The following is an 18,802-nucleotide window of genomic DNA, read 5'->3' as shown; positions in this document are numbered from 1 at the left end:
CACCTTCCGCTTTCCACAATCGTCCCTAACTAACCTATCCAATCTGCGAAAGCCCCGCCCCTTCCTGCGAAACCCCGCCCCTCGCCGCCCGTCGGGACGGTAGGCACATGCGCAAGAGTGCGTCCTCGCCCCCGCCTCCTCTTCAGCGCGGTCCCTGCCCGTCCCGGCTCTGTCACCTCACAGTAGTCGTTGCCCGTGGCGGGTGTCGGGGCGCGTGCAGCGCAGGGCCGCCTTTCCCCCGCCCCTCAGGCCGGGCCTGGGCTCGGTCCCCCGCTCCCTACGCTCCCCACCCCCGTCGGGTACGGGAAGGTCCAAGCTGCTACCGGGTGCCTGAGGGACTTCGTGGCCACCGCCGCCACGGGTCCCGATGGAGCCGCCGAATCTCTATCCGGTGAAGCTCTACGTGTACGACCTGTCCAAGGGCCTGGCCCGGCGGCTCAGCCCCATCATGCTGGGTGAGGGGGCTGGGGGCGGGCGAGAGGGTGCCGGGACGGCCGGCCGAGGTAGGGAGGCCTGGACCACGGCTCAGGGGGAGACGCGGGGCCCAGAGGATGGAGAAAAGCCCGAGTGGAGAAGGGAGAGGTCTGAGGTTTGGGCGCCTTGAACCCCTTTTTCTGTCTTGACGTTTGAGTCCAGGAGGAAGGGACGGAGGAGTCACGCCCTCCCGCTGCCCCTCAGAGCCGCAAGCTAAGCTGGCGCTGCATCCCGGCGTCTTCCCTGCCTCACTTGGGGAACCCTTTACACTCCTTCCTCGGCGCAGTGTAAGGGAGGTGAGGGTGCCTGCCGCGCGGTGCCCCTCGTGATGAAAGGGACACTGCGGAGGAGATTCCGGGGTGGCCCTTAGAGAGCCTTCCCTCCGTGCCAAAAGGAAACTGCAGTCTCTGGGGTAGATGGGAATAGGAAGCTAGAGCTGCACAAGGGGCCCAGCCATCGCCCCCAGGTAGAGGTGAAGTCAGGTCTACTGGAGTCCGGACTCGAGAATTCACCAAGTTCTGACCTGACGATGCGGTCTTCTCTACAGTTTCTAAGTTAATTGCTTTTGCCCAGATGGTTAGAAAGCAGTTCTCGCGGAGGACTGGATACTGTTGTGTCAGTAAGGGTTAGTAAAGGAAGTATTTCGGTTGTGCTCCATTAAACTACTTAACTGCCGGGAGAGAAAATCAGCCCTAGTTCACTGCACATCGAACCTCATTATAAGCCAAATACCAAAAATGTCTCATCTAACATAGAAATGGTCGAGTTTGCGATTTCAGGTGATATTGGGCAGGAAAGGATTTTAGGAATTGAAAAATTGAACAACTTTGGCAACATTCGCTTAAATGGCTAGTTTTTCCTGGCTTTTATGGACGCATTAGAAAATGTGTCCTTGGAGCGCCTGGGTGGCTCAGTCGGTCAGGCGGCCGACTTCAGCTCAGGTCATGATCTCACCACTTGTGGGTTCAAGCCCCGCGTCAGGCTCTGTGCTGACAGCTCAGATCCTGGAAACTGCTTCGGATTCTGTGTCTCCTTCCCTCTGCCTCATGGTTAAGGCAAGAGGGCAGAGGTCAAGTAAGCAAGGCTACTTTTGAGGGCATCTTTTCAATGTCCTTGAGTTTCTAATGTATCTTAGTGAGTTGAACTCAGTCTCTTAACCCTAGGCCACTGAATGGTTACTCATATTTGGCTTCACATCAGAATCACCTAGGATGCTTGTTCAACAGACAGGGAACTTCACCTTCAACGTTTTGTTGAGTACGAGTAGAAAAAGCAAAGTTGGAACAATTCTTTAAATATTCAGATGTTTTAAAGCAAAGGATTTATACATGCTCATGTAGGCAAATAATTATCCGGAAGAATACATAAGAAACTGAAACAGTGGTAACTTATGGCAAGGGAAACTTGATGCCACAGGAATAGAAGGGAGACTTCACAATAAACTTTTTTTGTACCTTTTGAATTGTGTACTACACACATAACATTATTCAAAATAAACAAAGTTTTAAATATATGGATTCTAGAGCCTCAGTACACAAGTACCAACTAAGAATCTTCTGGAGTTTTGATCCAAAAATCTGTATTTTTAATAAGCTCCTCAGATAATTGTTATGTAGCCAATCCATTGTTGGGTAGAAGTTTGGGCCTAGATCACCAGTTGTTAAAATGAGTAAGGCAAAACTGAAAGCAAAACTTACAAAGTCATTGGGGAAGGTGCTAATCACTAACAGATTACATCAGTCAAGTTCCAACTAAACTTCTTGCAATGGAGCCATTTGATTAGTGTAATCATAGCTGTAAGCGCTCTTAGGAATCACTGCTTCATGATTGATTCAGCAGATTTTTTTTTTTTTTTTGAGTGGCTACTATGTGCTAGTCTGAATGGTAAGCTTAACTGAGGATAATATATTGAGCAAAGATGTTCACTACCATCCTGGAACTATTTAGTGAAGAAAACATAAAAAATAAGCAAAAAATAATAATGATTCAATTATTTAAAATAATAATTGTGGTAAATGCTGGGCAGTGCAAGAAGCAAACAGGTTGCTAAGGTAGAAAGTAACAAGGGAAATTTACTTCAAAAAAATTTTTTTTAATGTTTACTTATTTTTGAAGGAGAGAGAGAGACAGAGCATGAGCTGGGGTGGGCAGAGAGAGACACACAGAATCCAAACCAGGCTCCAGGCTCCAAGCCGTCAGGACCACCTGATGCAGGGCTTGAACTCCCGAGCTATGAGATCATGACCTGAGCTGAAATCAGACACCCAACCGACCAAGCCAACCAGATGTTCCTTTTTCTTTTTCTTTTTCTTTTTTTATTTTTGAGAGAGAGAGAGTACAACTGGTGGAGGGGTAGAGAGAGAGAGGGGGACAGAAGATCTGAAGCGGGTTCCCTGCAGAATGCCCAATGCAGGGCTCAAACTCGTGAACTGTGAGATCATGAGCCCAAGTCAGACGCTTAACCAACTGAGCCACCCAGGCACTCCAAGAGAAACTTACTCTAAATAACAGTGGCAAGAGTAGTGACTTTTAACTTGGGAATTTCAGGATGAAGAAGTAGCCACAAGGAAAGTGGTGAGGGAGTTACAGTGTTCTAAGCTTAAGGGGGATCAATCTGCCAAGGCCCTGAGGCAGGAAAGAGCTTGGCCTTGTCCTGGAACTGAAAGAATGCCTTTTTGGAGTGTCATGGGTAAAGGGAAAAGTGCCATAACTGAAGGTCTGAAGGTGGAGTGCTAGACCTATCCCCTTCACTTTTTTTTTTTTTTTTTTTACATAGATTTGAAATCCTAGCCAACAATGGTAACTTAACCAACTTTGCACACCTGACCACAATGGTATTTCTAAGAACATCACCTTACCTGCCAATCTAATTCTCTCTTCCCTATCCCCTTTTTCCCATATTGCTCTTATGCCTTTTGCAAAAGTAATGAAAGTGTTATCAAAGCTAATGGTCATTACCTTCTAGAGTTGAAAACTTATGGAAAATGGGCATTGCTGTACTGGTTCATCCTGTCCAGACATCACCAACCTTAAGGTTGGGTATGTCCCAGTTTTGTGAGTAACCATATATTGATTTCCCATTCCTAAATATATTTGAACCTTTCAAAAGTCAATTTGTTTCCTGACTTTTGCTATGACTTCCAGAAGCATATTAATAGCTAGCATTTATTAAGAGCTTACCATGTGCCAGACTCTTTTTTTCTGAGTGCTTTGTGTGTGTTATAACCCTCACCACAATTTTGTGAAGTACGTCCTGTTATTACTTCTGCTTTTCGTTTGAGGAACCTGAGGCATTAAATTTGCCCCCAGCTCCCACAGCTGGTAAGTGGCAGGACTGGGTTATAAACGCAGGCAGTCTGACTTTCAGAGCTCATGTTGTCAATCATGTTGCTGTACCCCTTCTACTGTGTAATGCGTCCCTTTATAATTTTTGAAGTTTGTAAAGCCATCTTTGGTCACGTGTTTCAAATTTGGCTGAGAAAAATATCTGGGTTCAATGTGTATGTGCCATTCATAATCACAGATATATGATCATTCCTCAAACTAAGTTAGTGTGACCTCATCAGTAATACCTTCTTTTCTTGTTATGACAGAGCCTCATGATAAGACCCCATCTAGCTCTGTTACCGTCATGATTGGACTAGATAAAGTCCAACATAATTCCCTTCTCCCCTGCAAACCATGCAGACTCCACAGTTCTATGCTGTCCAGTTTTCAGTCTCCTAGAATTGCTTCCATGAAGGTACTTCTGTACCATTGTCCTTCAATCACCATGAAAATGGCCCCAAATTTATCTTTAGCATTCTAATAGACAGCTGATTGTACCTCTTTTTCATAGTGTACCATTTGCCTACAGTAATTAGCTATTATAATTGTCCTTTAAATTTGTCCTCTTAATAATTGCGGCTGTTCTCTAAATCTCATGACCTTTTTGTGTGCTAAAGTACATAGGCATAAATGCAGAGATGTTTGGGGTTTTTTTAATTACAGTAAGAGGCACTTGATATTTGTTGATTGTTTTCTGATCCAAAGTTTTGTGTATATGCACGTCCTGGGATTACATTTATTTATTACTTTTTTTTTACAAGCCTATCTCAAAATTGTTCCCAGGTTTAAAGACGTAAAGATATAGAATACAGACCTTTATTTCTTGGCAGAATGCAATCTAAGGAATGTTTGAAATTTTAGTCTGGACTCAGGTCCTTGCTTGATTCTGTAATACAAAATAGTAATGAAGTAAAAAACATGAACTCTGTCCTCCAGCAGTTTATTTCACTAAAAATAACATGCATACACATGCAACATTAGAAAACAGCATAAAATAAATTATGACTAGATACCAAAACTAGTGAGTGGTGAAGCGATCATTTTAGGTCTTGAAAGAAGGGAGAGGCCTTGGTGGGCCTGAATGTGTCTGAAATTTCTGAATGTGTCACATTTCTGAATGTGTCAGAAAGACTTCATCAAGAACCTTGAGCTGCTGGAGGGCAGAGACTGTCTCATTTCTCAGTACATCCCAGGTAGCCAGTCAGAGCTGATGCTCAAAGAATTTTTGTTTTTTAAAATGAACGCTGCACCCACTGTGGGGCTTGAACTCATGACCCCAAGATTGAGTCGTATGCTCCCCTGACTGAGCCAGCTAGGTGCCCCGCAATAAATATTGATTATAGGAACAATTGGGACTTGAACTCAAGCTTGAAGATTACATAGAATTTATTTGAATCTGAAGGGGTTTTTAATGTTTTAATGCCATCTATTGTGCTTTGTTTTAGATTTTTATTGTTCATTGTATGAACTGTTCTATATCCATCTAAGGAATTAGTTTAGTAATCATGTGATTTCATTATGGCAAAATGAAAACTAACGCAGCTTACAAGGCCCTTCGTGATCTTTCTCCGGCTTTTTTCTCCACCCTCACCTGTCTCCACATACTGAACACAGTCAATAGGAGCCTTTCTTAACTGGATTACACATGAGAATGAAGCTCTGAGGGAAATGATCTGATAGACTATTTTCTCAATTCTGCCAATAGATACCCTGGGGCATGAGGGCTTATTCTCTTTCAGAATCCCAGTGGAAAAGGGCTGCTGTACACCCTAACAGGACTGAAAGTGTTCAGCTCTTTTTTACCTCTTAGCTTTTCAAAGGCTGTGCCCTCTGCCAGGAATACTTTCATTTGGTCTGGCTAACTTCTGCTTATCCTTGAGATCTCAACTAAAGTGTCACTTCCCCCAGGAAACCTTCCCTGACCACCACCCCTCCAAATCTTGGTTGTGTGTCCCTAGTATGAGCTAATAACACAGTGTACTCTCCTTTAGTGGCATTCATCATTCTATTTTATAATTGTTCATTTTCTTGTCAATATCCACACACCCCCCCCTCCAACTGGACTGGAAGCTCCACTGGGGGCAAGAACTCTAGATATCCACAGTACTTGGTGTTCAGTAAATACAGCCTGGGTGGACTATTGCTCCTCAAAACATTGCTACAAGGCCTGACTAATAAAAACAAGCAGTGATTAAAAGGGAACCCTCTCCGGCACCTGGGTGGCTCGGTCGGTTAAGCGTCCAACTTCAACTCAGGTCGTGATCTCGCGGTTCATGAGTTCAAGCCCCGCATGAGTTCAAGCCCACGCATGGTGCAGAGCCTGCTTGGGATTCTGTCTCTCTGCCTGTCTCTGCCCCTCCCATGCTCTCTCTCTCTTTCTCTCTCTCTCTCAAAATAAATAAACTTAAAAATATTATTATATTGGCAGAGGCCCAGTTATGTTATACAAATATTTCCTTTTACCTTTTTCCAACCTAGATTCAATATTTATCCAGTGGCCCAAAGAAGGGCAAGCTGATTTCTTAAGTTAACATTACCCCCCTCACATTGATGGTAATCTGGCAAATGCTGAGCCACCCAGCACACTAGAACATTGTCAATTAAAAACACTATCAAGCGTCTCCTCACTGGCTAAGTCAGTGGAGCACGTGACTCTTGATCTCAGGGTTGTGAATTCAAGCTCCAGGTTGGGTATAGAGATTACTTAAAAATAAAATCTTAAAAAAAACCACATATATATATATATGTGTGTGTGTGTGTGTGTGTGTGTGTGTGTATACACACACACACAATAACACTGTATGTTAACCAATGTGTGTGTGTATGTGTATGTGTGTGTGTGTGTGTATATATATATACACACACACACACACACATACACACACACATACACACACACACACGCAACTATTAATAACACTGTATGTTAACTATACCGGAATTAAAATAAATAAAAATACTATCATGAGAGGAGAAATTTGGGAAGTGAGCTGGCACTGCATTTGACTTATACCAATGAGCTAATGCTACCTGCACAGAGGCCCCTGCTGCCCCATCTCCATCATCACTTATACTTATTAATAGACATTGGTTAAACATCAGCAGTATTCCAAGTGCTGATCTTGAGCGTGTCCTACAACCAGCATGTAGGTCTACGTGCTCCATTCATGTTAATTGATGAGGTGGGTGGAGTATTTTCTCCTTGGCTTTTATATACTAACTTAACTCTTACAATCAGTGGAATGCTGACTAATGGAGACCTCACTCTACATTGTTTGTTATTCATGATGGAAACAAGGCTGTTCTCCATGTCTTCCATTTGTTTTCACTTGCGTCCTTCATAGGCCTTGAATTCAGTGCTTTGGCTGTGCTGGCAGGCTTGGAGACATGCAGGCATCTGACCCACCCACTCTCTGGCCTGCTGAGGACATCCTAGTGGGAAAATAATCTGCTTCTGTAGTGTGTTAATATCCACTGAGCCTAATTCATGTTCCAAAATGGCCTTGTGACCTAATTCAAATCACCACCTCCTACTCACCTCCTCCCACCCCAGTGAGGAAGGGAAAAAAAAAATTTATTTTAAATCAGTTAAGTTCCACTTTCCAATGCCTGTCACCCTGCGGGGAGGAGACTATGGCCCTTGTTTTCTTTCTCCTGAGAACAGACTACTGAACAGCTGCCCTTGGGTTTCTACCTCAGCTGCTCCCACAAGTACATTGTCATATCGTGTTTTTTTCTTCTTTTATGCTGGACAAACCATGCATCTTTATTTACCTGTTTGTAAAATGATGGTAATAAATATTTGCCCTACTGTACCACATAAGGATGATGTGAGAATAAGGATAACTTGGGAGCAGTTCAGATTCAGAAAGGATGTACATCTAATCAGTCCATTTGAAGATGCTTGTCGTAAATGGGTTACCACTCCCCTTCAGCATCCAGTCTGTTTCACATCCACCTCTGTGGAATTTGAGCTGTTTGAATAAGGGCAGAGCCTGCTCCACGGCCTTTAGGGGGCTACCCCAGAAACCCCATTTGTGACCTCGTGGGCCAGAGCAGCCGGTCTCTTAGTGAAAAGCAGACTTGTCTCCAACTGGAGGACGGACAGAACTCTGCTACATTTGATTTTCCTTGTTACTTCACTTAGCCTCATAACACTAACAGAGAATGAAATGTTTATATGTAAAATAGACACAGCATTGGGGCACCTGGGTGGCTTCGTTGGTTAAGCGTCTGGCTCTTGGTTTCGGCTCAAGTCATGATCTCACAGTTCATGAGTTTGAGCCTCACATCGGGTCTCGTCATCCTTAGCACTGTCATGTAGTGTCTCCCATGGACTATTGCAAAGACCTCACTCTAGTCGGCTCTCTCTATGACCTGCCCTCCTGTTCATCTTCTACGTCAGGAGTTCTCTTTTAAAAGATATAATTGTCTTGGGCCGCCTGGGAGGCTCAGTCAGTTAAGTGTTCCACTCCTGGTTTCAGCCCAGGTCATGATCTCACGGTTTGTGAGTTCAAGCCCTGAATCAGGCTCCGCGCTCTTAGCTCGGGATTCTCTCTCCCTTCCTCTCTCTCTGCCCCTCTCCTGCTTGTGTTCTATCTCTCTCTCCCTCTCTCTCAAAATAAATAAACTTTAAAAAATCATTAAAAAAATAAATAAAAGATATAGTTGTCTTTTAGAAACATGGAGCTGGGGGCTCCTGGGCGGCTTAGTCGGTTAAGCATCTGACTTCGGCTCAGGTCATGATCTCACTGTTCATGAGTTCGAGGCCTGAGTTGGGCTCTGTGCTGACAGCTCATAGCCTGGAGCCTGCTTCAGATTCTGTGTCTCCTCTCTCTGCCTCTACCCTGCTCACATGTTTCTCTCTCTCTCTCTCTCTCCCTCTCAAAACTAAATAAACATTAAAAAAAACAAAAACAAAAACATAGATCTGGTTAAGGCACTCTGCTGGCTGCCTAACAACCATGAATGCCCCCACGGTGTAGGACAGCCTTCTGTCTGGGCTTACCCTACTTTCCTGGCATCCTTGCTGACCACTTTTCCTCCTGTCACCATCACTACAGTCTTTGTTCTAACCTGCAGGACCTTGATCTTTATCACAACCGTGGGTTTGCACATACTATTCCCTCTGGCAGAAACGTCCATCCCTGCCCCTACTTTTCCTGGGTTGAATTACAGTTTATGAAGGTAGTTCCTTATCTTTATCATATATAGCATCTTATTTTTACCACTGTATAATTAGAACCTATCAACATTGTGTTTTACTTAGTTATGTGTGTCTCTCTTTCCATTTGACTTTGGGCTCCTTAAAGGCAGGACAGTGATCTCTTCGTACTTTCATTTCCATATCTAACATCATTTCTGCCATATAGAGGTACAGAATACATTTGCATTGACTGTTCCAAATGGACGGCATTTGTAAAGTTTCGCTCTGCCATTTTCTGAAGGGTTTCACCTCCCATATGCTCAATGAAGAAGTGGATGATAGCTTTTTATACCATTGTTTTACTGTTGTCGCTATATGTGAGACAAATTAAAGGCAAAGTTGAATTGGCCCTGACAGGGAAAGAAAAACAAACATAAAATTGGGGTACATCTATACCAGTGTTTTTATCTTGCATTCTGATGAAGGATTCTGATAACCGTTCAACTTACTTAACATGACATACCTATATCATGACCTAAGGACCTTATTGGAGGAAAATTGTGTTCCTGGAAAATCCCCCCAGAGGTTTATAGTGGGTTAAAGTGGGTTTGAGTGGGTTTATAGTGGGTTAAATTGGGTTTGAGTGGGTTTATAGTGGGTTTGAGTGATGTTCTGAATTTGCTCAGGCTGGGAGGCCATTTATTCTGGTCCTGAGTAGCTAAATCTCTTCTTTTCTCTACAGGGAAACAACTGGAAGGCATCTGGTAAGTTGGGTGGGACTCCTTACAATGACTGACTGGTTTATGAAACAAAGTACCTGTGCACTTCAGGTTCCAGTCTATGTTTCCAGCTTGAAACCTAACTCTCTGTATCATGAAACTTCCAAGTTCTAAAGCAGTGGTTCTCAACCAGGGGTAATTTTGTGCCCCTATCCCCAACCCCAGGGAATTTGGCAGTGTCTAGAGACATTTTTGATGGGTGGACGGAAGCCAGGGATGCTGCTATAAACACCCTACAATGCACAAGGCAGCCCTTCACAACAAAGAATTATCCAAGCAAAAAATGGCAGTGGTGCTGAGGTTGAGAAACCCTCGCCTAAAGAAAGGTAGAATGATGTCATGCCCACACCTGACCAAGCCTTCTAACTACAGAAGTCCCAAGGGCTCCACATGGCTGTCTTAAAACACATCTGCCGTCGTCTGTCAGCACTGGATCCACCCCTTTCAGACAAGATGGTAGCTGAGCTCTCAGTTCCATTAATGAGAGGAGACCATAGGTCAGTATTCCATCTGGACTCCTGGAGCCTGCTGACATTTGGGATGACCAGAATGTCTTTTTGCTTCGTTTGACTCAAGCCGAGTAATATGAGCACTTCCACCCGAAACAGGTCTTGCCTCAGCATGGTCCAGGTTAACCTCTCCTGTTAACTGCCTAGGAACACCCCTTAGTCTGCAGAGCTTTATTTCAGTAAAGGTGTGTCAGTATCAGGGTGAATCTAGGGACTCCTCTTCTGCTGTGTTCTATTCTGCCCCAGGAGACATTCAGCAGTGTCTGGAGACCTGTCTGGTTGTCACAACTGATTGGGGGGGTGCCACTGGCAACTAGTGGGTGGAGGCCAGGATGCTGTTAAGCTTCTAGAATGCACAGGACAGCCCCCCAGCAAAGAATTTTCCAGCCCCAAATGTTAGTAGTGCCAAAGTTGAGAAACTCTGATCTATGGTATTTATGCCTTTGGTTAGTTTTATAAGGCTGCTGACCGTGTAAGTCCTATCCTTGGGCAGAAATTATTCTCCTTGAAGTGTGGTGTTTGCTTTTTCTCAGACCAGTTTGAAGTTTTCTGGCTTATCCTGTCTCTTCTCTGCATTGCAGGCATACCTCCATAGTTGTGCACAAGGATGAGTTCTTCTTCGGCAGTGGCGGTATCTCCAGCTGTCCCCCAGTGAGTGGCTTCCCCCACACCCTGCCCTGAAGTCTCACGTTCCCAGGGTTCCCATAGACCAGGAACTTTACTACTACTCTGTATGTCTGGCTTCTAGCCCAGTGGATGTCAGCCTGTGGCTTAGTTCCTCATAACTACCTTAAGACTCAGCTCAAAAACACCCTTCCCAGGCGTCCTTTGTGCCCCCTCGACATATGTGGGTCCCTCTGGGTCACACCGAGCATGGTATGATGGATGAGCTGTTCCTGAGTCTCTGCAGGGAGCTGTGTATAAGCTCCTTGTGAGCTGAGACCGTGTCTCACTCTCTGTCCCTGTCACCAGCTCAGTGCCGAGCTCATAGTATGAACTCGGTCAATGTTGAGCTGAAGGATGAGGGCTCTGAGGGGTAAAGTGAGTTGCCCAGACTTACATGGCCAGTAAGTGGCACCAGTACTAAAACTCAGGACTCTCTGTCTCTAAAACCCATGTACCTTGCCACAAACTTTCTCTCCGAACAATCTAAGGTTTTCGTAGAAGGTGCTCAAGCAAAGACCAACAAACCATTCATTTTGCTATTCATAAATGGAAAGTCATTCTTGATTTCTTCCTCTAGCTGGTCCCTTACCTCCTGTAACAAATCCTTCGTTAAGCCCAGTCAGTTCTACCTTGTAAATATATCTTAAGTCAGTCTCTGTTCATCTCTTCCCATATTTCCAGAGCTTTCACCTTCATCCATGCCACGCTCACGTCCAGCCTGGACCACAGCAGTACCTCTGCTCCTCCTCAGTCAGGTCTCCACACAGGAGGCAAAGTGATCTTTTCAAGATGAAAATCTGATCATGGCATTCCCCTGCTGAAGTCAGAACTCTGCCCACTGCTCTTGGGATAAAACCCAGAAAGCTCAGCATGGCTTCAAGGCCGTATCTGATCTGGTCACTCACTGTCTCCCTCTCTGAATGACCTCTTTTCAGGTTGTGCCTTCCCGCCACCCCCCCCCCCCCCCACACACACACACCTTCTTCTCATTCCTTGAACATACCTTGACATTTAAACCTACTCTCTCACTTCGTCCACCTCCCTGATCCTTCGCCTGGTTCTGCCTCTCCATCCTTCGGATTTGAGCTCAATGTCACTTTCTCAGGCAAGCCTTCCCAGACTCCTCAGACTGGAAAGGTCCCCTGTTATATGTACTGATGGCATGCTGGACTTTTAATAACCTTATTACAGCTCAAAATTATATATTGGTTTATGGGATTTTTTTTTTTTTTGTCTGCCTTCCCTGCTAGACTATAAGCTCCATGAGGGCAAGAATCTTATCTGTTTTGTCCACATCATACCCCCAGTGCCTAGCATAGGCCTGGCACATAGTAAGTTCTCAATATATATTTGTTATATGAATGAATAATAGGGGGTCGAATAGTGATCTTTCAGTCTCTTACAATTTTGAGACCATTATTCTTGGACGATTGTAATGATCCTGCTCACCAGGCTTTCCCCAGTGCCTAGAACAATGTCAGCCACACAGTAGGTGCCCAATAGCTATTGGGTGAATTAATGATCTTTCAAGGGAGTTCTGCTCAGGAGTGCTCTCCCTTACCCCCTAGCCATTCCCAGCTCTGCCCTCCCCAGTGATCTGTTGCACACCCATGGCTGCTTTCCCCTTGGCCTCAGGCTCTCCTTTAGTCTGCTATAGCAGTCTATTAACCCATGGTGGAGGGTTTCCTGTAGGCCTTTCATGGGCCATTAACTCCCTTGCCTGGGGAACCCTATCGGCATTGTTAGATTAGCCTCCCAGATAAAATAGAACTAAATTGTGGAAGTGTTTGCCAGCCTGCCAGACTTCTCACAGTCTTCACATTTCCCCAGTGTTCTAAGGGATAGCAAGTGTGTCACAAGAAAAAACTGGCTGCATACACTTAAATATAGGCATGGAAAGATGGCCTGTCAAGTGCTAGCCATTTCTGGTTCTCCTTTTGTGCCCTTGGGATCAGGCCTGTTGGGAACACAGGGAGACTTCAGATTCTGGGTTTCTATTTTTTTATCAACTGGATGAGGTGACAGCATCAGGGGTCTGGCCTGAGACTGGCCAGAGACTCAATTTCCCAGGGCCCCAGCAGAAGAAAGCAGCCCAGCTTCTTAGCCACGTTGCCAGCATTTGGCAATGGAGAGTTAACAGGAAGCTCTAAGCCATTGCAGCCTTGATACAGATAGGAAATGACACTCTTCATCTGCCCTGGATGCTCTGAAAGGTAAACGTTGGAACAGAGCATCTGTGGTCTCCCAAGGGAAGCCACATTAAAAAATTCAGTGGAGATGGTGACTTAATGACTTTCTTTGGGTTGGCTCTTTTAGGGAGGGACATTGCTTGGGCCCCCAGACTCTGTGGTTGATGTGGGGAGCACAGAAGTCACAGAAGAACTCTTTCTGGAATACCTGTCCTCCCTGGGGGAGTCTCTGTTCCGGTGAGTGGAGACAGGGGTGGTGGTTAGTTGTGTCTGCCCCCCCACTAGACGATCAGCCCCAGAGGGCAGCCACAAGGTCACATCGCCCAGAGCACTCAGCACAAGGTCTGGCCCAGTATTTGCTGAATAAATAGGAAGAGAAAGCAGTTCTCATGCCACAAAAAGAGCTCAGCTTTGCTCCCAGGCAGATATCCCATCCCAGCATACCTTCTGCTGAAACCCTGAGGACAGGAAGGGCTATTTATTCCTTCTGATTAAAATCAGCTGCTGCTGTCTCAGCACTTGCTGTTCTCAACCCATCCTGGGCCAGTATCTCGTCCTGAAAAATCAAAACCAGGGTTTGTGGAGGGATTTGGATGAAATGCCAACTTGAGCAGGTTTTCTCTTAAGCTTTAGTCAGTTGTCATTGTAGTAAGTGTTTAACACTAGAGCTCTGCTTTTGTGACTGTGAAGATTCTACTGAAACTGTAGAGGAGCCATATATTTTTATTTCATCTTTCCCTTAAAAATCTGTTTTTGTGGTCCAGAGTGGCAAATCAAGCAGTCCTTTTGGAGTGTATGAGAAAAGGAAAATCACAGTCCTCTTAACTCAGCTATGCTCTCCATGCCATTTCCTGGTTTGAGTTATTTCACATATGTGCTTGCTGACTCTCTCAGATCTGTTCTTCAAACCTTTCTTACAATGTACAGAAGCGAGGCCTACAACCTCTTTGAACACAACTGTAACACCTTTACCAACGAAGTGGCACAGTTCCTGACCGGGCGGAAGATCCCTTCCTACATCACTGACCTTCCCTCTGAAATTCTATCCACGTAAGTGGCCTTCGGTCTCTGCCCCGGCCCCTGAAATCCCCATTCACAGTCCGTGCTGCTCATCTGGCCCCTGATCTCAGCAGAATCCTCCCGAGCTAGGTGGGCCCTGTCATGATGGCAGCTGCTACCAGGTAAAACCACCATTCTCTCCACTCACTGATGCATGCCTGTAATACTTCACCCTCCTTGGAGTTGAACCAACTCTATCCTGGCCTGAGTGCAACCACAGAACTTAGAAATCCACTTGACACCGGCTCCAGCATTTGTACAGAGCCCTGGCATCTCATGAAGCGTGCCACTCCCCAGAAGTCCTCGCATAAAGTGTACTTTTAGATAGGCAGGCAGAGAACAGATCAGAGGATTAGTAGGGTGGCTTATTTTGCGAATGTCATTTGTTAGTCTTTCTTCCCCTGCACTATGAGCTCTTTGATGCCCTCAGAGACAACCTCGTACTTGCCCTCATACCTCAGTAGATGTTTTCTTCAAGAACGCACCGTAGCCCCTCCCACCCTGATGTGGTCCGAGCTTTGTGGGCCATCATCTAAGCAGTGTCCCCTGAAAGGACACACACAACACACACACACACACACCCAAAGCCATCACACCCTTCCCTTCCTTTGCTGTTGTGTTCAGGCAAGCCTCTAACCACTCCAGGACCATGTCTGTTTGCGAACCCTGACTCAGTTTCTCCTGAACTGGGGCCCTGTCCAACAGAGATCCTGGCAGGTTTAGCAGGCTCAGCAAGGTGAGCTGTTTTTCACACCTGGGTAGAAACCTCTTAGGAAAAACTTGCAAGGGAAACAAGGCTGCGGTGTCAATCTAGTGAGGAAAGCCCCGTCTCCCAGCCCTGCCTCTGCCTTCCCATTCCTTGGTGGGTGTGTTAAGCCTCACAGCCTTACTAAAGGATCTAGGTTATGAGGTCCTAAGCAAGTATAAGTAGCTGGAATGTTCTTGCTGTTATTATTTGGTGGGTGAAGCTCCAGGACTTGTCTGAATTAAGGTTAATATATCTTGGTGTCATCTGTTTACGCTTGAGAATGCTCCCTTTGTACCTGGACATGATTTTCAAAAATGGCAATATCCACCAAAGAAAAAGAAAGCCAGTAACTGAGATGTGTTGTGGGCACCCTGATTTAAGGTTCTAGGAATTTTGAAAAGTCTCTAAGGTTCCAGTATTTGCAGTGTTTTTTTCCAGCCAAGTTACTCTGAGAGCAAACTGGGAGCCCTTTAGAAAGTGGCCTTAACACCTCCTGGCAACCTGCATTTGTCATTTTTCCTGAGTATTCCCTAGAAAATACCTTTTTCTTATCCTTTTTCTTCTGCCTCAGTTTCCTCACTTAAACTTTATTTTTATCCATGTATACCATGAGAATTAAAGATTCAAGTGCAGAAAGGTCAGAAAGCTCTAGTTCCCTGTATGCAGCTAGCCTGTTCAAGCCAGAGCTAACCAGGGTCTACAGGTGAAATAGTAAGACGGTAGCATCTCCGTGGGGTGAGGGGGACCCCAGGAATAAAAACACAGAGCAGGCCATTTTGAGGGCTCCTCCATGAACGTGATGTGTGAGGTAGGTGAGAAAAGCGAGTGAGGTTATGGGTGTCCTTCTTCCCTGTGTGGTGGCGTCACTGTACCCATGGGCGTGGTTGTGACTGTCTGCACCCAGCCCACCCAAGCCCCTGGGTCTCTTTTCTCCACAGGCCCTTCGGACAGGCCCTGCGGCCCCTCCTGGACTCCATTCAGATCCAGCCTCCTGGAGGGAGCCCCGTGGGCCGACCCAACGGCCAGAGCTAACAGGACTGCATGGGACCGCCCTGCCTCACCGGGGCTTTTCCTTTTTAAACAAAACAAACCCTACCAGATTTCTATTTTATAATTTTACATCAGAGCTAACAACCAGGGGAAGGCTTTTTAAATTTCCCAGGGAAGGAGATCACCAGGCTGCATGTAGGACAATGCTGCTAAGAAACAGAACAAAATGCCATCCCTTCTAATAGTATTATACTAATTTATTAAGGCTGTCTTGTCTGTGAGTTCACTCTTGACGCTGCTTCCTAGGCGTCCTCCACACTGGAGAAAGGGAGAGGGTTTGTTTAAGCAGAAGGCAAGAGGCACGGTTTGGGGGAGCCCCGACCCAGAACCTCTTTCCAGAGAACGCCCACGCTGTACCCAGGTTGCCACCACCTGTGGGACCCAGGTGAGTTTTACAACATCCACGAAGCAGCCATTGCAACATCCCGGAAGCAGTTCCTCTCTAGTGTTAAATGAACCAAAGGATTTGGTGCACGTGAGACCAGTTTCAGGATGACTGACCCAACCTAAGTGAACTCTGTAGCCACAGCCTCTCTCACCTCCTCTCCCTACCCCAAGCAAGGCCACGGGGCCAGGGCTGGAGCAACCAAAAGCCTCAGGATCAGGGGAGAGTGACAGCAAGTGTCAGGCCAGAGAAAACAGGATAAAGCCATTCTTCCTTCCACCTACTGATTGCCAATCCTCTGACATCAATTTTGGAGAACCTGCCTTGCTGGCTACAGGCTGCTCTTCCTCAGCATGGCTGACCTCGTAGTTTGTGAAGGTTTGGGCTGGAGCGGCAGAGACCCAGGCCTATTGTCTACAAGTAATAATGTAGATTGTTTGTAGTCCCTGTACCACCCCCCTTCACCCCCAAACCAGATGCAATATTCAGCTAGGGACCAAGGGGAAATGATTCCCTGTTCTAGGAAAATATCCCTCATGTAGAAAGATAGAATAATAATGCAGAATCAAGGTGGCAAGCAAATTTTGAGTTGTTTCTGATAGAGATTTTTTACATTATCCTCAGTGTGTTTTGAAGGCACATGTTATTTCTGTTGTCATTCTGACTTTAAGGATGCATTGTTGAGAGCCTGACTGGGCATTTTCCTAATGAGCTGCTGCTAGGAGCTTATAGGGAGGACCAATCTGGACGTTTCTTACCTGGAGAGGCTTTCAGATTCCTTTTCTACACATGCCTCCCTTAAGTTAGTTTTTGGGGGGGAGGTGTGGAGAAGGGTCTCAGAGCTGTCAGGTCCCTGAGTCCCAGCCCTGGCATCTATGGGTCCCTCCCGCCATAGCTCCTGCCACTTCTCAGACTTGAATTATCTTCTCTTTCCTGGGGTCCGGCCTGCAGCAGGTGCCTTTGCTCTTCAAAAAGCTGCTGCTCATCTTTCCCTGTCTCTACCATTAGCCATAGCAGTTGGCGTCATCAGGGGCTTGGCTAGAGGAAAAGGTGATTTTCTGCCTTTGTGTTTGCCTGTGACCTTCCCAGAGGCACCTCCATGGTGACCAGCTGTGATGTCAAGTGACATTTTGGAGAGCAGAAAACTAGCAGGGACTGTTATTTAATGTTGACCTACTGGCAGAATTGGGCTCACGGAGAATAGGTTTCGGGCTGGGTACCTCCTGGGAAGGCAGCTTACTAGTGGAGTCCTTCACTTTCCACCCAGGTTTCTCTCCTTTTCCAGGTTGCCTTGCCCAGCCCTCTGTCTCTTCCAGGCTCCTGTTCCAGACTTTCCCTCCCAGGGCTCTCAGCTCTAGCCAGAAGGTGTGGCATCACAGTCTCCTTCTCTCTTCTCCCCCATATCCAGGCTCAGCTGGCTTCACTCCTAATAGCAGTCACTCCAGACCCAGGAGAAGTTAGCCAAAGTAGCTACCCTGAGAGACTGTCACTTGGTTCACTGAAAGTCCCCCTTCATGCCCAGCAGCCGTTTGTGCCAATGCCTGGGCTCTAGGCTTGTGGGGAAAGATGGAGGGATCAGCCAGCAAGCAGCCTTCTCTGAGCTCTCCAGGAAGGCCAGCTCTCTCCCCCCACCCAAGTCCCACTATCACTCATTTTGGAAGCCTGGGCTCAGGCTACGACCGCCAACCCAATCCTCACATTTCTCTGTCAATCCCAGAACCTCAGGAGCGTGCTCATTATGACCAGCTAGCTCCACACAAGTGTGTGAGGCAAGCAGAGTGAGAAATGAGCCATGTGTGTATCATACAGTAGACACCTCCATCAAGGTCCATTGGTTTAAAGGGACAGGGAAGGAGGAGGGATGGACCTCACCCCTTCCCCAAAATAAAGCTTGTACCTTTGAGATTCCTTTTTGCCCATGAAGTCAAACTAATGACTGTGTCTAGTACGGAGGTGTTTGCTGGTTTTCTTTGATGTTTTTTCTAATGCAATAAACTCATTTCTGCCTGCTGCATTTGCGTCGTGCTTAAGGTTTGGGTATGCGTCCAACATAGCCAGGCTTCTTCTCAGTCTGTCTCCCTCTGAGCTTAACTCTGCTGAGTCTGGATATGCTGCCTTTGCTTGTTTGTTAGCCTTGTGGATGAGAAGTGACAATAACAGGGAAGAATATTTGACTTTCACCACTGGTTTACAAAAATGGAGAAAAGGCCCCGAGAGAATACTACTTGCCCAATGTCACCTTGCAGCTGGTGGTAGAGAAACACTCAAAGCCTCGTCTGCTGGCCCCAGCTTCTGAGATCTTCCTCTAGAGGACCTTAGCCATCGGAGAGCATCTCACCCCACCAAGAAGCGTATACTTATGGTTTCAGTTTGGCTATAGGCTGGGTCTGTGGCCCCAAGGATCTCTGCCCACCTTGTTACGACGACCTCACTGAACAAGTGTGGAGGTGGGTGGATGGCTCTCCGAGCG

The 18,802-nt window shown here is 46.2% G+C and overlaps 1 protein-coding gene across 2 annotated transcripts; it reads left to right on the top strand.

Annotated features, from left to right (window-relative positions):
• Positions 1–98: 98 nt before the first annotated feature.
• DESI1 (desumoylating isopeptidase 1) lies at positions 99–18,346 on the top strand. Of its 2 annotated transcripts, XM_047867630.1 has the most exons (6): positions 99–455; positions 9,690–9,711; positions 10,817–10,886; positions 13,218–13,327; positions 14,018–14,140; positions 15,836–18,346. In XM_047867630.1, the coding sequence occupies exons 1-6, from the start codon at positions 368–370 to the stop codon at positions 15,927–15,929; spliced, it is 507 nt and encodes a 168-aa protein (XP_047723586.1). In that variant the 5' UTR covers positions 99–367; the 3' UTR covers positions 15,930–18,346. The 2 variants fall into 2 exon arrangements, with proteins under 2 accessions (XP_047723586.1, XP_047723587.1); XM_047867631.1 differs by lacking the exons at positions 99–455; positions 9,690–9,711 and adding an exon at positions 9,772–10,707.
• Positions 18,347–18,802: the final 456 nt, after the last annotated feature.

This window comes from Prionailurus viverrinus, chromosome B4 (assembly GCF_022837055.1).
Source record: "Prionailurus viverrinus isolate Anna chromosome B4, UM_Priviv_1.0, whole genome shotgun sequence".
In the NCBI taxonomy this organism is placed as follows: domain Eukaryota; kingdom Metazoa; phylum Chordata; class Mammalia; order Carnivora; family Felidae; genus Prionailurus; species Prionailurus viverrinus.
The sequence above is the reverse complement of the archived record's forward strand: the minus strand, read 5'-3'. Positions and strand labels throughout refer to the sequence as shown.

What these genes read in the sequence shown, in the direction of transcription:
- DESI1 (XM_047867630.1), top strand. Translation starts at nt 368, where the DNA reads ATGGAGCCGCCGAATCTCTATCCGGTGAAGCTCTACGTGTACGACCTG. An exon ending in GCTCAGCCCCATCATGCTGG is followed by an intron (nt 456 to 9,689) that starts GTGAGGGGGCTG and finishes TTTTCTCTACAG; the next exon opens with GGAAACAACTGGAAGGCATC. An exon ending in CCCTCTGAAATTCTATCCAC is followed by an intron (nt 14,141 to 15,835) that starts GTAAGTGGCCTT and finishes TTTTCTCCACAG; the next exon opens with GCCCTTCGGACAGGCCCTGC.